This window comes from Podarcis vaucheri (genome assembly GCF_965113315.1).
Source record: "Podarcis vaucheri genome assembly, chromosome: 1".
In the NCBI taxonomy this organism is placed as follows: domain Eukaryota; kingdom Metazoa; phylum Chordata; class Lepidosauria; order Squamata; family Lacertidae; genus Podarcis; species Podarcis vaucheri.
This window is the reverse complement of record NC_138759.1, coordinates 87,229,036-87,252,846: the sequence shown is the minus strand read 5'-3', so window position 1 is coordinate 87,252,846 and position 23,811 is coordinate 87,229,036. Positions and strand designations below refer to the sequence as shown.

Genomic DNA, 23,811 nt, shown 5'->3' with positions numbered 1-23,811 from the left:
GCCACAAACCTCTGGGTACTCACAACAGCTATCTCATATGAAGCCAGGTATGGAAAAAGGGGTCGTGGTTGACCCAAAATGGCCTCGCAGGCCAACCTCTGAGGCCTGACAGGGCTAACTAGGCCCATGGGCGGGAGGTTCCCTACCAGGGCTCTAATGTAAAGTGGTGAGCACAACAAAACAACTTTCCCCTCTCAGTGTGGCTCCCAAAACAGAGGAAAGCTATGCAGGAGTGGAGTTTTGTGTGGAAAAAACTGTGAACTCATTAAAAACAAATTCCTAGGCTCAAAATGTGATAACAGGCATCATTTTCTTGAAATCTGTACGTCTTTTGTGCTTGGCTCTGATTGGTAGCACTTGAGGTTCCAGTTCTCTGCTGCACTGTACACGCATATGCGTCAGTAAGACCCTTAAGTGCTTTGGAGCGAAACTGTCACTGAATCCACATGTACTAGTCTTTCAGGCAGCCTTTGGAAAGACAGCCTAATCACGGAGATAGCACATAAATGCTCACAGATTAATTACACCATTCAGTAGTGTGCCCCTTGGGGTGACCTCAAGGGGATTATTTCCATACATTTGAGTGAGCTCTGTATCCTCTGCCACTGCCTGTTCTCCAACTGCTCCCCTCCCCGCCCCATAGCCTTCTCATTTGTGACATGTACAAAAAGGATATGGTGAGTCCCATAAACCTATTTACTAGGGTGTCACATTTGTATCCATCCACCAAGAAAGAGACATTGCTTGAGAGAGGGGGCATAGTTCAGTAGTATAGCACATGGCTTTTGAGTGGAAAACAGGGGTGAGGGGACACCCCCCCCATGCCACCTCAATGTTGTTGAACTCTATCTCCCATCAGCCCCAGTCAGCACAGTCAGGGTTGGGGATGGTGGGAGCTGCAGTCCAACAACATCTGAAGGATTATAGGTTCCCCAGCCTTGGCGTAGAAGGTCACAGGTCAATCCTTGCCACTAGCTGTTTAAAAAACATCTCAACCAGCCTGAGACTGGAGAAACCCCTGTTTCCCAGAGTTGCCGACCTTTTTGCAGTGCTGGCAGCTTTGCAGGGCTGGAGGAGGCGGGCAGCGGCTGGAGGGAGGCTCCAGCCGCGGCGCTGCTTCACCGAGGCGGGCAAGGGCGGCGAGCTGATGCCGGGAGGCACCGTGCTGCACCCAGCCTCTGCCTCTTCCCTGGCGCCCGTGCCGTGGTGGCCACGGCAGGCGGAGCCTCCTGGTGCATGGCGGAGGTGGGTGAGGGCAGCAAGCTGATGCCGGGAGGCGCTGCATCCAGCCTCCACCTCTTCCTTGGCGCCCTCCAGAACATGGCACCCTGGTGCCCCGCGCCACTTGCCTCTGTGGGCAAGATGCCCCTGTATGTAAGCTTCATATGTTAATATGTCATTCTCTGTCAGCAGTATATAATTAAGGATACTTAATTTAGAAAAAGAATAGCCAACAAGGCACTCTCCAAATATTTTGGACTTGAACTCCCATCAGTCCCCCAAAGCATGGCCAAAGTTCAGGGATGGTGGGAATTGTAGCCCAAAACAACTGGAAGGCACCATGTTGATTACCCCTGATCTAGGAGCTGCCATTTCTTTTCTTTTAAATTAAAGGATTTTACTTGGGTAATAGTAGTATATTGGTACCTCAGGTTAAGAACTTAATTCGTTCTGGAGGTCCGTTCTTAACCTGAAACTGTTCTTAACCTGAGGTACCACTTTAGCCAATGGAGCCTCCCACTGCTGCTGTGCCACCACCGCGCGATTTCTGTTCTCATCCTGAAGCAAAGTTCTTAACCCGAGGTACTTTTTCTGGGTTAGTGGAGTCTGTAACCTGAAGAGTCTGTAACCTGAAGTGTCTGTAACCCAAGGTACATACAAAGCCTCTGTTTTCAAGTCGTAGAATCTTACATACAGATCTGTAGCATTTGTGGTGAAATGTTATTGTTACAAGCAATATGGGTTTGTGAGGTAAGAGAAGTGGGAAGAGAGAGGGGAGGAAATGGGGGAATAGTAAAATTTTATTATGTCACATAGCATATGAGCAAAGCTTTTATGCCAATGTCATGTGAGTGGTTACTTTATTTTTGCTAGTGATGCAAGAGACCAGAGGTCTTGGTTGATTTCATTTGGTTAATTGCAGTGTGTTTTGTTGGTGTGTAGTGGGGGGTGTTGCTGGATCAGGTTAACCATATCAATTCATATGCTATTGGTGGGGATTGGTCATTTCTTGTTGGCTTGCATATTTCACTTGGTGTATGTGTAGAGCTGAGATGAAGTGGGAAACAGGGAACTCTACTACTGAGGACAAAGCAGTCCACTGATTCTGCATCCTCATGGAGTAACCCGAGATCACAGAAAAGGGCCTTGGAAGTGCCAGCCTGAATCTTGTGCTTCTCAGTAGTGCCCTTCCTCAGGCTAAGCTTCCTTTCCTCTATTCACCCAGTGAATTCACCCATTTAGGCTCAAGGCTTCCCTTGGGCAAGCTGGGTGCTAGCCGTGGCAGAGAACAGTGGGAAAAGATTGCCCTGCTCGTCACATCTCAGAATGACTCAGAAGGCAGGTTCCCTTGTCTCCCATTCCTTTTCATCTTCAGTGGACGCCGTCACCAGCAGAGTGGGGTTAGCAGCTCTGGAGAAAAGAAGAGAAAACCCCCGCCGGGGCTGAGAGAATGTTTGATGATGGCGGATGATATAAAAGCTGAGCTATTTCTGTCAAGGTCAGAGTGTAGCCGAGGTGGCACTGGCAGCAGCGGCTTCGTAGAGCAGGGAAATGAGGGATCTCGTCAGGAAATTACCCTGCTAATGGGGTCTCCCTGGCACACAGCAGGCGGGAATCCCAGACATTCTAGAGCTCTGATGGAAACAGAGGCAAGAGACCAGCACAGGGGTCACTGAGAGATGAGGGATTGGACTGCGAGCTGGAAAAAGAGCACAGATAAACTGAAGGGGCAGAAATGAAGGTCCCCAGGGAGAAATATTAGGGCCAGCTGTTGGGTGGTGCGTGGGTACAGCAGTCTATTCCGCTTCCATAGAGAAGGGCCTATCCTAGCCTTACAGTTTCAAAAATTTAGAATGATCAGGGTTATATCTATACATGCTTTTGCCAATTTACTTTGGCCCCATCTTCACTACAGAGTTAAAGCATTATCATACCACTTTAAACAGTCTTGACTTCCCCAAAATAATCGTGGGAGCTGTAGTTTACTAAGGCTGAGAAAGTTGTTAGGAGACCCATTCCCCTCATAGAGCTACAGTTTGCAGAGTGCTTTAACAATCAGTGCCTCTTCTCAGGGAACTCTGGCCACAGAGATGCCAGCTAACCCTGAACACGGTGGTGCCCCATTTGTGTTTCCCTCTGCATTTTGGACATACCTTCATCATCATCATCATCATCATCATCCTTTAAAATCAAATGAGGAACCTCTGCCCTGGGGTCTGAATATGACCCTCCAGACCTCTTATCCATCCCTCAGGACTCCCCAGTCTACGCCCCTTACTAATCTATTCTATCCTGGCAAAAGCACTCAAGGAGGGTGTAGAGCAGGACTATTGGGGGGGTGGCCTGGGGAGAGGGGTATGGTGTGGAGAGGGGGTGTGGCCTGCAATAAGTCCCAAGGGCCAAATAGACAGGCCTTGAGGGCCATATTTGGCCCATGGGCCTGAGGTTCCCCACCCCTGACCTAGATCTTATTTCCCCCTCACACCCAGAGCCTCCAGGCCATTCTTTCCACATATATCAGGCTTTCTTTGACCTACTTTTCTGTCATATTCAGCTTCCCAGGCCCCTGTCCTCGTACACTCAGGTGCTCTCATTTCTATTGTTGTCCCTCACATTTGTCTTTGCTCCCCTGGGACACTCCCTAGTCCCAGGTGCCCACAGTTAGGCAGTTTTTAGCCCATTCCCTCCATAACCTGCATTTCCTTCATGAGTCTTAACAATGGCTTCCCCCTGGCTGTATAGACCCCTCACCTCCACCTCCACCACCTACCACACTCTCCAACTGCTAACCCTGAGGTTTGTTTCTCCACATCCCTTGTCTCCCCTCTTCTGCCTGAGCCCCCTCCCTCTCACCTGCCAAGCTCCCTGGATCTATGGGCTGCCCTTGTCGGACATAAATTTCCCCTGGCTATTCCCTGCCCATAAATCTTTCTGCTGCAGCTCCCCAAGCGCCGCGCTTCCTGACACCTGCCCTGCCCTGGACCATCCACACCCCTTGATTTAATGCCAGGCAGATTTCATTACTGCTGCTTGCTCTCCTCCCTGGGTCGTTAATGAAGATGTTAAAGGAGAAAAGCCCTGCCCCCGACCCTGTGCCCCCACTCATGTCCTGCACTCAAGTGCATCCGCTGCAACTCATCAATCTCTGCCAGCATCCGAACTGTTCACAATGGGTGTCACCGCAAAATGTAGTGTTGTAAACCCTCCCTCTCCTCCACCATGCTCAGGTTTCATAGGCTCATCTCTCACCCATGGGCCAGCAGGCAATCCTGTCCTAATCCCCCTGCCAGGGGATGGAAAATTTGGGGGATGTACCACCCCTGATTATTCTAGTGTTTTTCATAATTTTTTGGGGGGTGGAAAATTGGGGAGGGGCTGGCTCCTCCCCACACACATTTTTTCCGGGTGTTTTCCAGGCCTTCACATCTCTAGCAGGCTCTGTTTCTAGCAGGTACCATGCTCTTCTTTTTCTGGGTGTGTTACTGCTTCCTCATCAGAATTCAGTTCATATATTCATGTGATGTGTTTGCCTTCAACTAAGCTAAGTGCTCCCCCACTCCTCCAAAAGCAGCTTGCAGAATGAACCCTATACAAATGTGGTACCCCTAGGTGAGCTTGCAAGCTGAGCGCAACACATAGGCAAGGTATAGTTGCACACTAATCCTTTAATAAACCTCCTTTTGCGGCCTGCTTATACCCTGTATTCGCATAAAGGGGGCATCATCTGAGTACACTGGGGGGGCACACTCCTGCCTCTGGCATCAGATATGCCACCTGGCCCCATTTTTAGATGTTCGTATATTCACATAGGGACGCGGGTGGCGCTGTGGGTTAAACCACAGAGCCTAGGACTTGCCGATCAGAAGGTCAGCGGTTCAAATCCCCGTGACGGGGTGAGCTCCCGTTGCTCGGTCCCTGCTCCTGCCAACCTAGCAGTTTGAAAGCACGTCAAAGTACAAGTAGATAAATAGGTACCACTTCGGCGGGAAGGTAAACAGCATTTCTGTGAGCTGCTCTGGTTTGCCAGAAGCGGCTTAGTCATGCTGGCCACATGACCTGGAAGCTGTATGCTGGCTCCCTCGGCCAATAAAGCGAGATAAGCGCCGCAACCCCAGAGTCGGTCACGACTGGACCTAATGGTTAGGGGTCCCTTTACCTTTACTTTATATTCACATGTCATGAAGGGGGCTCTTGAGACTGCTAAAGGCAGGACAGGGCTGTGAAGCTCTTGGCAGACATCTCGGTTTGGTAGTCCACAAGTTTGGAAGAACAAACTGCTGCTACATGTTTGTATGCTTTACACAACCTCTTTGCTGTCCCCACATGGAGCATGGCCTGTCCATATTCTGAGACCCACAGGAGAAGCTAAACTTTGTGCTCTGCTTAGTTGAAAAACAGATTAGACATGAGTTGGGCTTTTTCTGTCACGGCACATACTGTATTCTGTGGATCTCTCTTCCTAGAGTGGCCCATCTGAACCCTTCATTAAAGGTCAAAGTGGCATTTAGACTAGAAAACAGTTTTACAGAGGATCTGGAGATCAACAACAGAACATCTGCTTCATCCACAGCTCTGCTGGTTCACTCTGGAAAGGTAGAATCATAGAATTGTAGAGTTGGATGGTTTGGAGGTGGGTTTTCCAGGATTCTCCCCACCCTCTCCTGGTTTTTAACTTTTTTTTCTTCCCATGGGCATTGAGGGCGGGTGGTCCCCCCCCCTTTCCTGGAGGGTATCAGGGATGCTAAGTTTTGGACCCTGCAAATCTAAGATCACAGCCAACACATCCCATTGTAAAGTGTTCCACTCACAGGACCACAGACAGAGCAGTGGTGGTGGTGGTGGTGGTGGTGGTGGTGGAGCTTCCCACTGTCCATGGCAACAAGGAGATCTCCACCTGTTGATCTTACTTTCCACCTCAAGAGAGGGGAATCCACAACATCCAGTGGGCCCTTTACTGCCCTCCTCAAGGGTTTAGGATCACTCCCTTCATATTATTCTGACTCTATTATGTTGTTTTAAAATTATGTTTTATGGTAGGCCACCTTTGTTAAAATTTTGGGAGGTGGAAATGTGTAGTGTTTGTTGGTTGGTTGGTTGGTTGGTTGGTTTGTTATTGCGTGTATTTTTTTAAAAAAACATTAGTCCCCTTGATTGCCCTGATAGAACAGTGAGAATACAAATGCTTTTAAGAAAATTGTAAAAGAAAATAAATACAGTTTAAAATAAGGACATGCAAGAACACTGGTAAAAGGGAATATGGAACATGCCACAAAGCAAAGGAAATTGCTTTTCACATCTCCATGCCCCATGGCAACGAGTGCCACCACAGAGTTGCCAGGTTGAAGCCCACCTTTCCATTTGCTGCTGCCTCTGGGGATGGGGCAGTGATGGTTTATCCTGCCTGCTTCTGCCCTCCTCCACCTGCTGTGCAGCACACCTGAAATCTTGTTCATTACAGCAGGCGAGGGGAGGCAGGGGACATGCACAACAGGGCGGTGGGAGGAACGGATAAGAGAAAATGCAGCTGCCTTGCTTCCTGCTGCTTCAGGAAATTTAAGACTGCAATTCTATGCACACTTACCTGAGTCTAAGTGCCGTTGTGCTCAGTGGGTCTTCCTTCCTGATAAACAGACTGCACTGCGTCAGAGCAGATCTCCAGGTTGTGTCCTGACAACCCTAGTTCCACAGGCCCAGGCGGACACTGGTACCCAAACGTCACTTCTCTGGACCTGTATAAACTTGCCCCATGGGGCCCCCTTCTCTCCCTCACAAAAGGCTTTGTCTGTTTTGAAAAAGCTGGAAGATCATTTGGTGTTCTTTCAGGTTTGTAGGTTCCTTTTCCCCAAGGGTGAGAAGTTCCCTTTAGCCGCTGCTTGATGTCTGGGGGATCTAGTGTTAATTTGTCCATATGCTTTCTGGAGATGAGAAGCCTTACTCCCATATGTTTTGAGGCCTGTCAATCCGCTCCACAGTACTGGCTGCCAGTGTCCATGGAATCTCCATGTCCCTGATTAATATGATGTTTGTCCTTCCTGCCTTCTTATCAGTCAGCTGCCACACCATCTTGGCTCATCCTGCCTGTGAAAAGGAAATATAATTCCCACCCTCCACGGTTCAGGATGTTGCTTGTTCTGTTCTAACTCTTCTACTGATTGGTTCTAAATCGTCGTCGTCGTCATCATCATATTCAGATCCCGTCCATCTAGCTGGGTTTCCCCAGCCACTTTGGGTGGCTTCCAGCAAAATATAAAAAGAATAATAAAGCATCAAACATTAAAAACATCCCAGTACAGGGCAGCCTTCAGATGTCTTCTGGAAGTTGTGTAGTTCTTTATCATCTTGACATCTGATGGGAGGGCGTTCCACAGGGAGGGTGCCACTGCCGAGAAGGCCCTCTGCCTGGTTCCGTGTAACGTCACTTCTCACAATGAGGGAACTGCCAGAAAACCTTCAGAGGTGGATCTCATGAGATCATAGGAGAAGTGGGCGCCCTTTATAGATATTGGTGAATAGTTTACATAAACCACCTCCAAGTGTGATCCTCAGTTAAGCTAATCTCTCTCCCCCCCCCCCACTCCACCCCTCAGACTAGGCCTCCCTGGACCTTTGGACCCAGTAAAGTATTTTTTTCACTCACCATGCAAATAATTAGGCTTTCAGTAACACTGGAAAATGAAAGTGAGCTCAAATTGGAGGCGCCATCAAAAGGAGTATTTAAAGGGGTGCCATTTTATCCACAGACTTTCCTCAAACTAAGCAATGACAAATGGATCATAGTTGGACTGCCCAGTGGCTATCTCTGAAGTATCTAGACTGAGCCCAGTCCCATGCTTTGCAGAACGTCTGTTGCTGAGCTCAGTTTGTTTCTATCCCAACACCTATTGATGCAGTCACACACACCCCTTAATATAGACACTTTGCACAATTCCTGGGTAATTAAGGAAGGGCCTCCCCACCATCTAGGGGAAGAAAATATGCCTCTTTCTCAATATTTCCATAATCACAGGGACTTTCAACACCAGCACGAGAGAGCAAGGATGGATACGGAGAAAGAAAATCCCCTAGTATTTGAACATCACAGAAAGGATATCAACATCAAGACAACAGCTATATAGCTGAGGGGAGGGGTAATGGGTGTTTTTTTCCAGGGGGAGGAATCAAGGATTCTTGGAGCTTTCAAGGCTTATCTAAGCACTGTACAGGCATAGAGCTGAAAGGGGGGAAATTAATTTCGAGGTTAGTCACAAGCTATGTCAACTGTCCCATCTCACACACAGTGCAGCTGACCCCTCCCCACTTGCCCCCATTATAACTGGCCCACTTCCACCCAGCCATGAGGCCATGTTTGGGTAGGCACGGCTGCCACAGACATTGCACGTTGGCAGGGTTAAATCAACCTATTAGGCAGAAGCTCCCAGCAAAATGACATTTCCTCTCGCCCGGCAGAGCCAGGAACTACCGTCCTCAGCCGTGAGAAAAACTAATATAAAGCTGCCCTTGTGTGAAGGGCCCGATGGTATCAGGGAAGGCGCAATAAATCTCAGCAAGGAACACATTCACTGAGACGGGCACAGCCACACACATACGGCTACTCCACACTCTCAGAGACTCATACACAGATATCTCCTTAGGAGACCCCTGGGTCTTTCTCTGTCGCACACGACACATCACCCTACACAACAAGCACATCCAGCTGTCGTGGGCAGGAGCATCGTTGGCCCCAGAACAGGCGCATGTAGCTGTTCCTCACACACACTGCTACCCTGCTGCCTGCCGTACTGATAACCCTCACCTACAAAACTAATATATCCTTCACCATGTGTTTGCCAGCCTTTTTTGTGGACAGAATCCCTGCGTCTATGACAGTCACAATTCAACAAGTACAGCACAAACATGCAGTGATAAGGAAAGGCTCACCTGTTGATTTCTTGAAAGCCATGCAGGTGCTTGTGACGTGCAACTTGTCGACACAAAAGATGGCAACCCTCACTTAACCCTCATGCCTGAAGCATATGGCTGCCCCTTACAGCAGACAGGCCCCAAGGATTCATCAGAGAAGGAGACAATTTTAGTCTCACATTTCAATCCGAAACAAAATGCATTCATATACAGGTGTCTCACCAGCATGGGCACAATACAACACTGGCCATTACCCCTCCCCCCAAAGACACATATATATACAGAAACAGAGCTATTTCTCTCAACACATATGTACATGCACTTGGGCATCACTACCACAGACAATAAGAAGCTGTACCCTATAGATATAAACTTATCAGTGCTCCCTCTTACATATCCCTTGCAGACTGACCTCTTCTGGCATGCCACTTTGTCCCATCTTAGACACTTCCTCCTGTGTAAGGTTATATACATAATGTAAAGTGCACATGAATGTAGAATTCCTCAGTAAGGAGAAGTGAACCCTAGAACCAAAGAGTACTGAAATAGGAAGCAGACTCTAAAAGACCTCATATTTTGTCAGTGCACCCGCTTATTCCAAAGAAGTTGAGACTGTTGCAAACACTTAGGTTATTGGCGAAATGACATTTCCCCCTCCTTGGGCTCCTGGGGATTTGGCTGCAATGGTAGTGTGTACAGTGGCCCTGTCTAATTCAAGATCCTGGACTTAGCGCCCCCTCCTCTTTAGAAGGCCATGCCTTACTTCAGTTGTGAAGCACACAATATTTTTCCTCCTTGGCACCATTCTGTGCTTTGAAACAGCTTCTACATTTCTGATACGTTAGAGCAAAAATAAAAAATAAAAAAATCCAAATGAAAAGACCAGTTTGCCAACCCTATTATAAGAAGGAATTCTTACAGCATGTGCAGTTGCACATTTTTAAAAACAACAATACTAAAATCATAGCACTACAGAATAACATGGTGCTTTTCTTCTGCTGCCTTGACGCTAAACACATTTGCTTGGGAATAAGTGCACCATTTCATTGCAAAAAGGGGTAACATAAATTTTAAGTAAATAAATAATTAGATGATCATCTGTAATCATGACTGCCCCCTGACAGTACAATGTTTTTAAAAACAAAAAGAGAATGTTGTGACCAGCGTCAGCCCGGTTGGCCCCTGTATGTCTATCTCAGCCTAGGTGCTGATGCTGGGCTTGTTTACGTCTGCCTCCATCAGCTGCTCTTTGGGTGGTTGTATTGTGTGGCTCTGGACTTCAGTCGCAACGTCCAGCCCTTGCTGAACAACCAGGTGTGCAGTGGCAACGGCTCAGTGATTGGCAGACACACTCCAGATAGGGGCTACCCATTGGGCCAGTGACTGCGGCTGAGGGCCATTTGTTATAATTTAAGAATATGCAAGGTGGATACATATGGTGGACACAATCATGTTTTAAGTGACCATTCGTGACAGGGAGCCACATGAATGCAGCTCCATGCAAGTAAAATAAGTGTGTGCAGCCATTTTAAAACCAGCAATTTTAAACATGACATTCCTTATACACACAATGTACAATCATAATCCATGAGGGTTTGGAAGTTGGGGGGGGGGGGTTGGAGGGAATCTGTCCAAATCTTAGTCACTCTATAATATGTAAATAGACAGTTGCCATCTCCTTGCAAGTGCTGCCACCTGCTGACTAACTGGAAACTTGGTGCTATGAGCACAGGCTGGTTTTGCTGAACTTTGAAATAAGTCCAGCCTTGGCTGAAAATTTTGCTAATAAGGGTATTCAGATCAGCAGTTTAAGGCTTCTTTGTTTTTCATGATCATGCAAGGAAGTGCCACATCCTACTCTGCATTCTCTCTCCCACCATTATTTGCACCCCACTTCCTCTCTTTTTCACATGAACATTTGTGCTTTTATGTCAGAAATCCTTTTGTTGTTTCGGGGGCATCATCTCTCTCCTCACTTGGCCAAACTAAGGGTGATTACCACCTCCCATATTTATATGTATATATTCTTCAGAAGGCAGCTATTGGTGAGAGATTTTGGAACATGGCCATGGGCACGAGAGGAAAGAAGTCCAACTATTTTTCCTGTGCTTGCAGCCACGGTCCAACACCAACACAGCTGGAGTTTGTAATAGCTGTGGAAAGGGAAGCAGACAGGCTCAAACGATTAAGAGATTCATGGCACATTTAAAGTACTTATCTATGCTAGGGTAACAGCTTTAAGCATAGATGCAGATTTAGAAATCATTACTGGAATTTAAAGAAATACGATGCATCTTGCCATGGTGGGGAAGGCCATGTGTGTCTGCTCAGTCTGCCACTCACATGCTCACTGTTGACGGACAATTTCAGCGCCCCTGCTCGCTTCCTAGGGTTATTCAGCTTTAAACTGGGGACAGAGTGGACAACCCTTCCAACAGAGAGTGCCTTCAGAGAGAAGACTTTAAAGTAGGACAAATGGCCACCCTCATGATCCATACAGGAATCCCAACAACCTGAAGTCACTGCATCTTCCCCACGTGGTACTTCTCTGCTAACAATCCATGGCCTAACCACACTGATGTACAAATGCACGTGTAGGAACCAATATTCAAGGTTAACAACTCCACCCCCGGCCCCCAAAAAAATATGACATGGGAACTCACGGGACCCTACCCAAGTAAATGCCTTATGTGTGCTTAATCTATAGCTACATGTGATAGATTGTTGTAAAGAATGCTGGACTCAGTGAATCGATGTTATTCTGCCCATTTGGGCTTCAACAGAGTTACTGTCAACTTCAGATTGGAACAGAGAGCAGGCCCAACCAGAGCCAGAGTGCAGTAATTACTCTGGATTGAGGTCGGAATCTGGTATTTGACCCTGAGATAATCTTATCTCTTCAAACTGTTCTTGGTAGCATAGAACATCTTGCTATATTGGAGTATGATTTATCAGCTGTATTTTAAGGCCTGGGAGATGTATGGTATATCAAAAGAAAAGAGCAAATGTATGTTTAAGTAAACTTTCTAGTTTAATATAGAAAGCAGAAATAAAAAGTCATAGGATTAAAGAAGTGTGAAAATTAAAAATAACTACATGCAAGCTGGCTGCCGCCTCCTCCTCCGTTTAGTAGTTTACTCATGTGCCACTTTTCCATGGTGAACCATGTTCAAAGCAGTTTGCAGTAGCATCAGAAAAGTTTGCATAATAAAATACAGCCAACATTTCAGGATCATTCACTAACCTCAAAGCATTATAGTTAATAGTCATGTAAATATTAAAAGGCCAAACATCTCCCATTAATATGCACTAAGATTAAACAACCCACTAATAATTCATACTGTGGCCTAACAATAGAAAGACAAAAATACAATCCAAACAGCAAAAAGAGTACATTTAATCCTAAACTAAATGTTGCCCCCAGCAACAGCCCCCTAATAATACATTCCGGTGGATGTTTGCTTAGAAATCTATTCCATTGTGTTATGTAGTACTTTCCTAAACCAAATAAATGTGCATCGGGTTGCAACCTACGTCAGTCAATGCAGGCCTGGCTCTCCCAGGCCAGATGGAAATAAGCCAGAATGAGAAGCAAGATCCTAATGAACATTGGCAAGCGGTGACAAGGCTTGACAAGGCAGTAAGCTTCCATTGCATTGGTACAAGAGGTTACATTTTCAAAGGCCAGAAATCCAAGTCCAAGCAGCTGCTTCCCACTTGTAGTTCCAAGTCACATCATGGATGCAAATTGACAAGAGGCTCTTCCAGCAAAGATCCATCATAGACACAGCCAAGATCCATCTTTTTAACTTTCTTTAATACAAGAACCTCCTATGTTTTTTTCTAAAGATCTCAAAATCTAGTATGAGGGATTGCATTAAAAAGTCGTAACCAATCACAGCCTTCATTCACTGTAAATCAGCTATTCAGATTACCAGGATGTAAAACAAAAGCCTGTTTCTGAAATATCACATTCAACAATGTTAGAATCCAAGTAAGAAATCTTGCACTACCACATCAGAAAGAGTTCCCTATATCCTGTAGCTGGGATAATGTTGGGATAAAGTTTATAGTTTTGCCATTAAGGTAAATGAGCAGATCTTGTATATAGCCAGTCTGTAGTCATTCACATATGGCACAAGAAAAAGGAAATTCCACACAAAAAAGGGCTATATCCATATTAATTAAATTTAAAGTCACATTGAGTGTTGATGAGCTTTCTTTTCTCAGCTATTGAACTGGGTTTCTTAAACTGGTCTGTTCTGTTGTGCTTAGCATAAAGACATAAAGTTGAAGCATCATTAAGGAGGTACAAACCTCCCTAAGATTGGTTTGAGTAGACATCTTGTACTGCCCTACTTCCTCATCACTTTCCCATCCCTCCTCTGTCCTTGTTATTTTTTTACAATGGATTTCTGTCATTGTACCTGTTTACATTCAATAACCTAGATATGACTTGATAATTTTAAAAAATATTATTTAACAAAAGGTAGGCCTAGCTACTTCCTGATTCTGGAGCCCAGCTAGTGTCACATTGTTGCCTCAAGGCCTCCACCCCTTTCCTGCACAACCACATCAAATTTATAGGTGTGGTTATGAATGTTCTGGTACAAATGCACAAACTCCATGGTTTATAATTAAAAAAATGAAAAGACCAAGCTTGCAGTTCCAGGACAAGAAAGTAAGTAAAAACTGTAAACACATAAAGATTAGTACTTGGAAAGCTAAGGGTAATAAAATGAAAATGGAACTAAATGAGGCAGGATGCACCATGACAATTGTGCCAGTTGGCAGAATGGGCAATAATCATGAATTGGCTAACATTAGCGTAAGCTCACATAGATAGATAGATAGATATAGATAGATAGATAGATAGATAGATAGATAGATAGATAGATAGATAGATGATAGATAGATATAGAAGGATGGGAGGGAGGGAGACCACTGCTGAGCCTTGATAGGGTCTGACTCAAGGAAAATATTAATTAGGCGGCCCAAATCTTGGGTCCAGTTCACACATTATGGAGAGGCAAACCCAAGTGCATGCTCAACAGGAAGCTGTATCCAATTGTGGGCCCTTGGCAAGTATCCTTGCATGCTACATGTAACCTTCACGCTGTACATTATTTTGTGCACACTAAGAACAGGTGTGCCTCTAAGAATGTAGTGTGTGGATGGGTCTCCTTCTTTTAAAGGTGCTCAGAATACACCTGTGCTCCCCATTTGATAAAGTTTCTATTCCCTATTTAGAATTCTGTGAACCCAAGTTGGGATTGTGACCTTTTGCTCCTGATATGACTACATGGCTTTAGCAGCTACATGACAAGCTCAACAGATAAAACTGTTAAAGGCGCAAGAGCTCTTCCCGAAATAAAAGTTGGCAACCCTAGCTGAAGGGCCTGAATAGTTGGCAGCCTATTAAGCATAGAGCAGTTTTCCAAAGCAGCCCTGGGCCTATTTGACTGCAAACACCATACACTCCTTGTTAGGGGATGAACAAATCCCAAAGCTTCGTTTGCACCCTGGCACCCTCCAGCCTTCAGGAGGCGGGGTTCTTAAATGCTGCCTCCCACAGCCTTGAAGGGGAAAGGAAGGTCAGAAACAGAAAAAGGCTTGTACCTCCGCAATGCTTAATTACTGAGGGAGATCAGCTCCAATTGTTGGCTGTAATCAATATTTATTAATTACCACAATTAATTGTGATGCAGAATTAGGGCGGTAATGAGTGGAGTGTGTAATCAGGAAGGGCTCGTTAGGCAACCTGCAAGCTAGACAGGGGGCAAGCTGGCAGGCAGCCACTCGAGAGCCTCTGGGAGTGACAGGAACAACTGAAACAGATAGGAAGGGCTTTGAGGGGGAGGAATAGGGCAGCACCAGCAGGCAGGTGCATGAAGAGACGGTGACAAGTGATGTTGTGGGTGTTCTGTGCCCTGTGGCAGGCCCAACATGCCTTCTCCATTAGTTTTGTCACCTTCTTAGCAAATGTGGATCAGGCCAGTGTCCCACCTAGCCCAGTATTCTCTTCTCACAGAGGCCAACCACATCCCTATGGGGAGAATATGAGCAGGACTTGAGTTCAATGGCACTCGATCTCCACTTTTGCTCACCAGCAACTGGTACCCAGAGGCATATTGAGTGGAATTCAACTAACTAGTCCCACTAGAGCAGGGGTCAGCAACCTTTTTCAGCTGTGGGCCAGTCCACTGTCCCTCAGAGCTTGTGGAGGGCTGGGCTATATTTGGGGGGGATGAACAAATTCCTGTGCCCCACAAATAACCCGGAGATGCATTTTAAATAAAAGCACACATTCTACTCATGTAAAAACACCAAGCAGGCCCCACAAATAACCTGGAGATGCATTTCAAATAAAAGGACACATTCTACTCTTGTAAAAAGCACGCTGATTCCCGGACCGTCCGCGGGCCGGGTTGAGAAGGCGATTGGGCCGCATATGGCCCCTGGGCCTTAGGTTGCCTACCCCTGCACTAGAGGAAGCCAGGGCAAGGACTTCCATTAGCATAGTGGGGCTTCTTCCCCTTGCCCTGCACATACAAACACACACACAATTGGTTAGGGGGGTGATCAGGAGAACCCCCAAAACTGCACATCGGAGGTGGGGGGTGTTTTTCCATCTGACAAGCTGAAAAGCTTGCACTGAAAGAACAATTGCCATAGTGCTATGCTGAATTTCTCCCGCTGTTTCCAACAGTGGAGATAGAACATAACCATTGTGGCTAGTAGCTTTATCCTCTTAAAATGGGTAACCAATACCATTTCTTGTGTGAGTGTATTCCTAAATGTAACTGTAAGTGCTGTGTGAATAAGTTTTTTGTTTTTTTTTAAATTGTTTGTCCTGAATCTTCCATCATTTAGCTTCATTTGAGGGCCTCAAATTCTTGGAGATGACCTTGCAAGGCGAGCCGCAAGTGGGTCTTCTGAGCTACAGGCCCTTCCTTACCCAGTGGAGTAGGAATTGTCTCAGTGGTGGAGGAGGGGATGCTATATTGCGGATGGAGTCAGTATGGCCAAGTTTGAGAGAAACTGGCAGTGTATTTTACCCCATACCAGAATCTGGCAGTGAACTGAGCTGATGTGAACCCTCTTCACAATGAATCATGAGAAGGTGAGGCACTCTACCCCCCCACCCTTGACGCCTAAGGGTTCAGCATAGATGCCTGAAAAGGAAAAGTATATGTGTCTTCTTGGGAGCAGTACAGCTTTGTAGAAGTAAAGCTTAGTCCACAGAGGCAAGGGGCTGGGGTGGGAGGAGAGGAAGAGAAGGAAAGGGAGGATGGGAAAACTTCACAGAATGGCATCAGAATGGGTTCAAACTGTGCTGGGTTAATGTGGTAGGGCGGCAGAGAAGGAAAGAGGCACGGAGCCATGACAAGACAGCCTTAGGCCTGTACGTTGCCATTGCCTGTCAGGCGTGGCCATAGAGAACTTTGATACAGCATAAAGTTTGATTCCTGTTTTTCTCAGCTGGATTTGAAAAGAGGGGTTGGGGACTTGTCGTCTGAATTATTCTGTTCATGATACCCTTACTGCCTGTTCTGTGAAGCCAAGTGAAATGTTCTAAGTCTGAGCAAAAATGGCCTCCCAAAGTTCTCCTCTCTATTTGCTGGTAGCAAAGTTGAAGGGAAGGCATTTTGCTGAATATTCTCCCAGAGCAGTGAGGATTGGGAAGGCAGAATTCCCCAGCAGCTGAGGAAGCACTCTTCCCCCCCCCCCAAAAAAAAGCAGTGGGTAAACCTGGGAAGCCAGTATTCAAGTCCTCTCTTAGCCAGAAAACTCACTGAGTGACCTTGAGCCAGCCATAGTCTCTCAGCCTAACTTACCTCACAGGGTTGTTCTGAGGATAAAGTGCAGAGGGGGGAAACTTCTGTGTGTCATTTTGAACTCCTTGGGTGAAATAATGGAGAGGAGGACTGGAAAAAGCAAGAGCCAAGCCCACAGCTGCTTACATTCATATGAAAACATGGTGCCATCACCTTCAATTCTAAACCTATTCATGGGCGAATTAAGGTAGGGATGAGGGACATTTCACTGAATATTCCCTAGGGGGAGTATTCTCCAGCAATCAATCAATCTCCTTTATTGGCATAAAAAAGTGCATCATATACATGGATCAGAACACAAACACAGTTAACGAAACATAGTGCGGGGGGGGGGGACGACAACCTGTGGACCTCCAGATGTTGTTGGACTACAGCTCCCTCATTCCTGACCAATGGCTATGCTGGTTGGGACTAGATAGCATCTTAAAGAGCAGAGCCATCACCTTGCCAACAAAGGTCCGTATAGTTAAAGCTATGGTTTTCCCAGTAGTGATGTATGGAAGTGAGAGCTGGACCATAAAGAAGGCCGATTGCCGAAGATTTGATGCTTTTGAATTATGGTGCTGGAGGAGACTCTTGAGAGTTCCATGGACTGCAAGAAGATCAAGCCTATCCATTCTTAAGGAAATCAGCCCTGAGTGCTCACTGGAAGGACAGATCTTGAAGCTGAGGCTCCAATACTTTGGCCACCTCATGAGAAGAGAAGACTCCCTGGAAAAGACCCTGATGTTGGGAAAGATGGAGGGCACAAGGAGAAGGGGACGACAGAGGATGAGATGATTGGACAGTATTCTCGAAGCTACCAGCATGAGTTCGACCAAACTGCAGGAAGCAGTGGAAGATAGGAGTGCCTGGTGTGCTCTGGTCCATAGGGTCACGAAGAGTCGGACACGACTAAACGACTAAACAACAACAACAAATGGGGGTGGGAGTCCAATAATGTCTGGAAGGCACCACCTTGGCTACCAATCACTTTAAGAGTGGGGGTGGTACAAGCCACACCACACACTCCTGGGCTACTCAGCTGAATGGACGGTAGTGGTTTCAGGCTCTTGACATTCATAAGGGGCCTCTGAAAACTCAGTACTCTGCTGTGCTTGATGCTGGGGAGGACGCCCTGTAAAACTCTTGTCACTGCATCACACTAGCAAATGAGGCTTCTGTGCTGCCAAAGTATCTGCAGGGAAATGACAGTGGTTCCCTTTGAACGCTGTAGACAAGCTCCCCCTCCCACATAGTGGAGGCCGTATTGATTAAATGGTCCTGTTGGCAAATGGTGCAGGTGCATAAGATTGAGGTGGAGGAAGCATAGAATCCGGAATGTAATGGGTTCTAAATCAAATCGCAGGGAGGGAAAGATGTCAGTGGCAGACCTTGGGGTCTCAAATTTCAGCCCCACCCCCCACCTCTCACCTTCAATTCTATACAGCGGTACCTCGGGTTAAGTACTTATTTTGTTCCGGAGAGCTGTTCTTAACCTGGAACTGTTCTTAACCTGAAGCACTACTTTAGCTAATGGGGCCTCCCGCTGCCGCCGCGCTGCTGGAGCACGATTTCTGTTCTCATCCTGAAGCAAAGTTCTTAATCCGAGGTACTATTTCTGGGTTAGCGGAGTCTGTAACCTGAAGCGTCTGTAACCTGAAGCATTGTAACCCAAGATACCACGGTATCATAGTTGGGCGCCTCCCAAGGCTTTGCACTCAGAGTGACAAAACTGGTTGCAGTCCCCTAACTCTGTCTCTGCAAATGTATTGGGGTTGGCTAAGGGGTCGATCACACCGGATATAGGCCCAAGAGATTTGATTTTGAGAATCCTTTGGAACCAGCAAGCAGGGGATCTGGCACACAAACCTAGCAATTTAGACACAACCCAGAGGGTAGCTCAGGCTAACAATGCCTAGGGGCAAAATTGCTCTGTCTTGAGGAGGGGTCCTGACTAGCAGGTAATTGCTGAGTGTGCTGGCCAAACGCAATTAAAAAAACAAATAATGTGGGGTGATGCATTCACACACACACACACCGTCCCCAGGAGATGCGACAGCACCTTCAGCCCTCTCTTACCTGAGATAGAAACGGGTGTTTGAAGTATTAAGGGCAAAGGGAGGGGTGTTGATGCTGGGATCCACCCCTTCCTTCGCTCATCACAGAGCAGCCAGTGGCATCTGACACAATTGGCTCACTGTGGTGGAGGGGACGGGGGGCTCCCTGCAGAAAGCAAAACATTGCAGATGAGAATATTGACTTTCCTCGGGTGGAGCCCCTGGGAAGATCTAGGACACTCAGCCTCAGGGCTCCACTCTGCCCAACGTCATCCGTTGAACTGGGGGTTTCTCAGCTGTGGTGAAGATGCCCTTGTCCTGCTGCCCAGATGGGTCCCCTCCTGTGCCCAACTTGGACGGCTCCCTGGCTCAGCTCACCTCGCGCTTCCTGCGTGCGACCAAGCTGCACGGGCTGCACTACATGGGCTCACGCCAGCAGTCCTGGGCACAGCGTCTGTTCTGGAGCGGGGCTTTCTTGACATCGCTGGGGTTGCTGTGCACATGGTCAGCCAACCGGATACAGTACCTGCATGCTAAACCGGTGCACACCAGAGCCCGCATGAGCTGGTCCCCCTGGATGCAGTTCCCAGCGGTCACCTTCTGCAACCATAACCCAGCACGCTTCCTCCAGCTCACCAGGCCGGATTTGTACTCAGTAGGACACTGGCTGGGGCTGACCTACAAGAACCACTCCCTGCTTCCCAGCGTCTTGGAGGAGTTACCAGAAGAGCAGCGCCCCTGGCTTAGCCGCCTGGCCAACTACACCCGGTTCCTGCCATCACGCCTCTCTCCACATACAATGGAGAGTTTCTTCCATCGCATGGGACATCAGATTGAGGACATGCTGCTGGATTGCCACTTCCAGGGCAAACCTTGCGGAGCCCAAGACTTCACCCCTGTGAGTGGCTTCCGTTCTGCACCAAGACCTGGGGAGGAGGGGTAAAGAGGCTGCAAGGATGAATAGTCAGGAAAACAGATTACAGCCTTCTTAAAACACTTGGAATCAATTTTTGTGTGTATATGCAATAGGGAACAGGGAAGAGTTGGAGGATATGTTTGCTTTTTCAATGCATGTTTGAATAGCAGTGCAGCAGCTCTCATCTGCATTAGCAGCTTGAATTGGTTGGTGGTAGTCATTTGATTTTAACAAATCAATCCAGAATTAATAGGTTTCAACTTGTGTGCCCTAAGGGTGCAGATGCAAGGGAGCAAGCTGCACCTTAGATGAAGATATAGCAGAGCCTCCATCGGGGAAACTCATGGTCCATTCACTTTGACTCTGCAAAAGTCTCTGGGTTCAGTTCCTTCCTATGTTGTGGGGAGGCAACATTCATCCGCTTGCCAGAGACACTGTCTCAAGCTAGACTGTTGCTGCCTCTCTTTGATCATCAGGCAATTGGCTTCAAGATTTGTGTTGCTGAGCTGCAGAACAAACATGGCACTTGCAACAGCCAGGAACTGTTGCCATGAGGGTATTTGCTCCCCTTATCCTCTTAGTCCCATTTGACTTGGCAGCTGGTCCAAAGTGACTGTGACAGTCGGGGGGGAGGCACACACACACACACACACACACACACACACACACACACACACACGGCTTCTTTTAGGATTGCCTGCACCTTGGAACTTGCTCCAGCATCTTCTGCAATGTGTAGGAGTTCCATGGCAGCTGCTAAGAGGTTCCATGGCAGATGAATCACTCTGGAAAATATCTCCTGCAGGGTGTAAGTCTGAAAAATACTCATCGAAGCCATACTTTGTGAATGGGTGCTAATCACAGATAGGGAAAGTGGATAAGCTAGAGTCACCTGCATGTGTCAATTGTGTGAATAGAACATTGTGCAATTATTGGAGAGCAGCACGATGTTGCTGGTCCTGCCTCTGCCATCAGGCATTCTGTTGGTTCTGCTCCAGGATGGCTGTTCATAGATATAAGCATTGAAGAAGCCTACACATGAGCAGTTGCTGGTGTGGAGGCTTCCAGGTGATTGGCACTTGCAACCAGAAAGGTGTCCCAATTATGAAGAAGATGATGATTATACCCCATCCAAAGCAGCCTTCTGCATCAATAGCACAAGCTCTCACGTGGCGGTTTCTTCAGTACAGATGTCCTTGCCAACAGAAAGACATTCAGGGGCAAGCTCAGCAGCGTACCCAATGCCAAGCAAGAGCCAGCAACACAGCCCTGCTCCTTGGTTATTGTGTGATGCCCTAAGGCGGCTTAGGCTGATGGAATTTCATAAGAGAGAGGGCAGGGAGACCTCATGGGGCAACCCAGAAGGAGGAAGAGAGAATTACAAGGCTTGAGGCAGACAAGGTAAATGTTTGGTGGCAGTGGATGGTTGTTTTTCTGCTACAAGGGATGAATCCCACTGCAATGGACTTGAGGTACTATGAAATCTAAAGTTAGATCTAAGTATACTGGGGGTTTTTTGGGGGGGATGTTTGAGAAAGAAATATCGGCTATTTTAGTTTTGTTTTCCTGCCGATCAATATTGCTTCTCCCTAGTGTTTTTAACAGCATTCCTCTTGTACCTATTATCATCTCACTTTAAAAAACTACTTGCTTGCTTTGGCACAAACTGATAATTTCTGTGTGGCTTAAGGTATTGACCTAAGACGGTCAAATTATCACGTGTATCTGGACACTGTAGAAATAAACCAATCCTAAAATATTGCTGATGGATCCCAAAGGGTTCAGTACCACCAGAATAGTGGTGGCCAAAGAAGGAGTTAGTTGCTGTAGAGTGATTGGGGTCAGTATCCTGACCCAACCTGGTAAACACAAAGCGGGAAGTGCTTGTCTCAGAATGATTTGAGGGAGCAGCTGGGCTTTTTGAGGGTCCTTGATGTGGGAGGGGGCGCCATCACAGCTTGGGACCAACATGGGTGATGTATCAAATGCTGACTTTGAGGTTTATTCCCCTTGGTTATTTTCAGTCCCAACCTTGTCCTGGGATGAATTGGCCCTGCTGGTATATTCTTTGCCTCTGTAGCTGTATCTCCCCACTACTATCCTGCCCCTGTTTAGTCTCCCGGGGTCAAGTACCATTTATCCACTTATTTCCTGAAATACAGTGTATGCCATGAACTCACAAGAGCTCTGCTGGATGAAATCAAATGCCTCTCTCTAATCCTGCTGTTTCTCACAGTGGACAGCCAGGTGCCTTTGGGAAGACTGCAAGCAGGACATGTCCTCTGACTCTCTGAAGAATCTGACCCTCTTTTTCAGTTGTGTGTTTCTCCCTCCTTCCAGCTAAATGGTGTATTGGGTTCAAGCAGGATATTTATACCCACCTCTCTCCTATGCCAGAGAAACTTCTCCCCCAGTACCTTGTAGGACTTACAACTTAGGCAGACAGATCTCATAGATCTTGTCAGGGGAAGAAGCCATGGTAAAATGGAGGTAGAGTAAAGGATAAGCCAGATGCTGGAATAGCAGAGGGGTTGTTCCAATTCTGGGTCAAAGGCCTTGGCAGAGTTGAGTGGGGAAGCTTCCTGCTCCTTCTGGCTACGTTGGCATGCACAGTATTTGTTGGGCTTCTAGGCATGATGGGCCCTTTCTCTAATATGCCCCTTTCTCCCCAGGTCTACACACGCTATGGGAAGTGCTACACATTCAATGGCGACCGGAACAAACCACGAGTGACTCGCCAGAGTGGGATGGGCAACGGGCTGGAGATTATGTTGGACATCCAGCAGGAGGAGTACCTGCCCATCTGGAGAGAGACCAGTAAGAGCTGGGAGGGTGCTGGGAGAGAGGAAAGGACGTAGAAACATAGGACGCTGCCCTACAACAAATTAGACGATTGTGCCTTCTAGTGCAAGGGGGTGTGTGCTCAGGCCTGGGGGCCAAGTGCAGCCCTCCAGGCCTTTGACTGTCCCTAGGGAGTCTTCCCAGGCCACATCCCTCACAGCCATGGTCCACAACCCCCTTCATTTCTTTTGCCCGACTGGAATGTGTCCTTGAACTGCAATAATGCCTTTCGCTTGCCTGGATGGAGCGATGAAGGCATAGAAGCCTCTGACTTGTGTGGGACTGGACTTCCGTTACCCTGCCCATCACTGGCCTGCGACACATGGAAAAGGTTTCCCACGAGACAACAACCATCAGGATGAAAAAGGCTTCCCGTGCCTGATACAGTTTATTATTGCCCATTCTGAATTTCAGAAGCTCTCCAGGGTTTCAGAGGAGGGGTATTCCCAGCCTTGCCTGGAAATGTCAGGAATTGAACCTAGTGCCTTCAGAATGCAAAACATGTGTTCTGCTACTGAGCTTAAGATGATGGAGTCACTGTGCCAGCAGCTCTAATCTCCTTGCTCCCCAGCTCCCCTTCTCTCTGCCTACCTCAGTCCTCACTCTCCTGATAACAGATTCCCTCTTATATGGCTCATTGATGGCACTATCTACCCCCCACCCCAGAAGCCAGTGGGAGTGAGCAGGAGGGGTTAGCTGCAGTTTCGTGAAAGTAACTAGAGGTTCACCAACATTTTTTCAAGGGAAAGAGTGCCTAAAAAAAACAAACAACTTCTACACCCTAATCAAAGAGTTAGGAAGCACAATAAGAAAATTTTTCATTACAAATATACAAACATAAAAAGCATTCATCAAACAACCAGATGCCCTAATTGCTATACTGTATATTACAATTTTAAAAAATGTCACCAGGATCACCAGTTTGCACATACTATCATTTAAGACACTGATGAGCTGGCATATTCAAATGGACGCTCCTGGCAGCACATTTGTGATATTTTAAAAAAATATAATACATAGCAGTAACCAGAGCTGTTTGTTTTATTAATGCTTTTGA

At 47.0% G+C, this 23,811-nt stretch overlaps 2 protein-coding genes across 10 annotated transcripts in view; one reads left to right on the top strand and one right to left on the bottom strand.

Moving 5' to 3' along the window:
* The window catches only part of OBSL1 (obscurin like cytoskeletal adaptor 1), a 185,314-nt gene that overhangs the window by 9,097 nt on the left and 152,406 nt on the right, over positions 1 to 23,811 (bottom strand). The gene's annotated exons all lie outside the window — the stretch shown is intronic.
* The window catches only part of ASIC4 (acid sensing ion channel subunit family member 4), a 210,948-nt gene that overhangs the window by 166,945 nt on the left and 20,192 nt on the right, over positions 1 to 23,811 (top strand). For 3 of the 4 annotated variants that reach the window (XM_082237284.1, XM_082237287.1, XM_082237286.1), the window contains exon 2: positions 22,586 to 22,730. In XM_082237284.1, the coding sequence (XP_082093410.1) occupies positions 22,586 to 22,730 (145 nt within the window). Of the gene's footprint in view, positions 1 to 19,277; positions 19,896 to 22,585; positions 22,731 to 23,811 lie in introns of those variants that run through there. The other variant, XM_082237285.1, reaches the window with a different exon arrangement.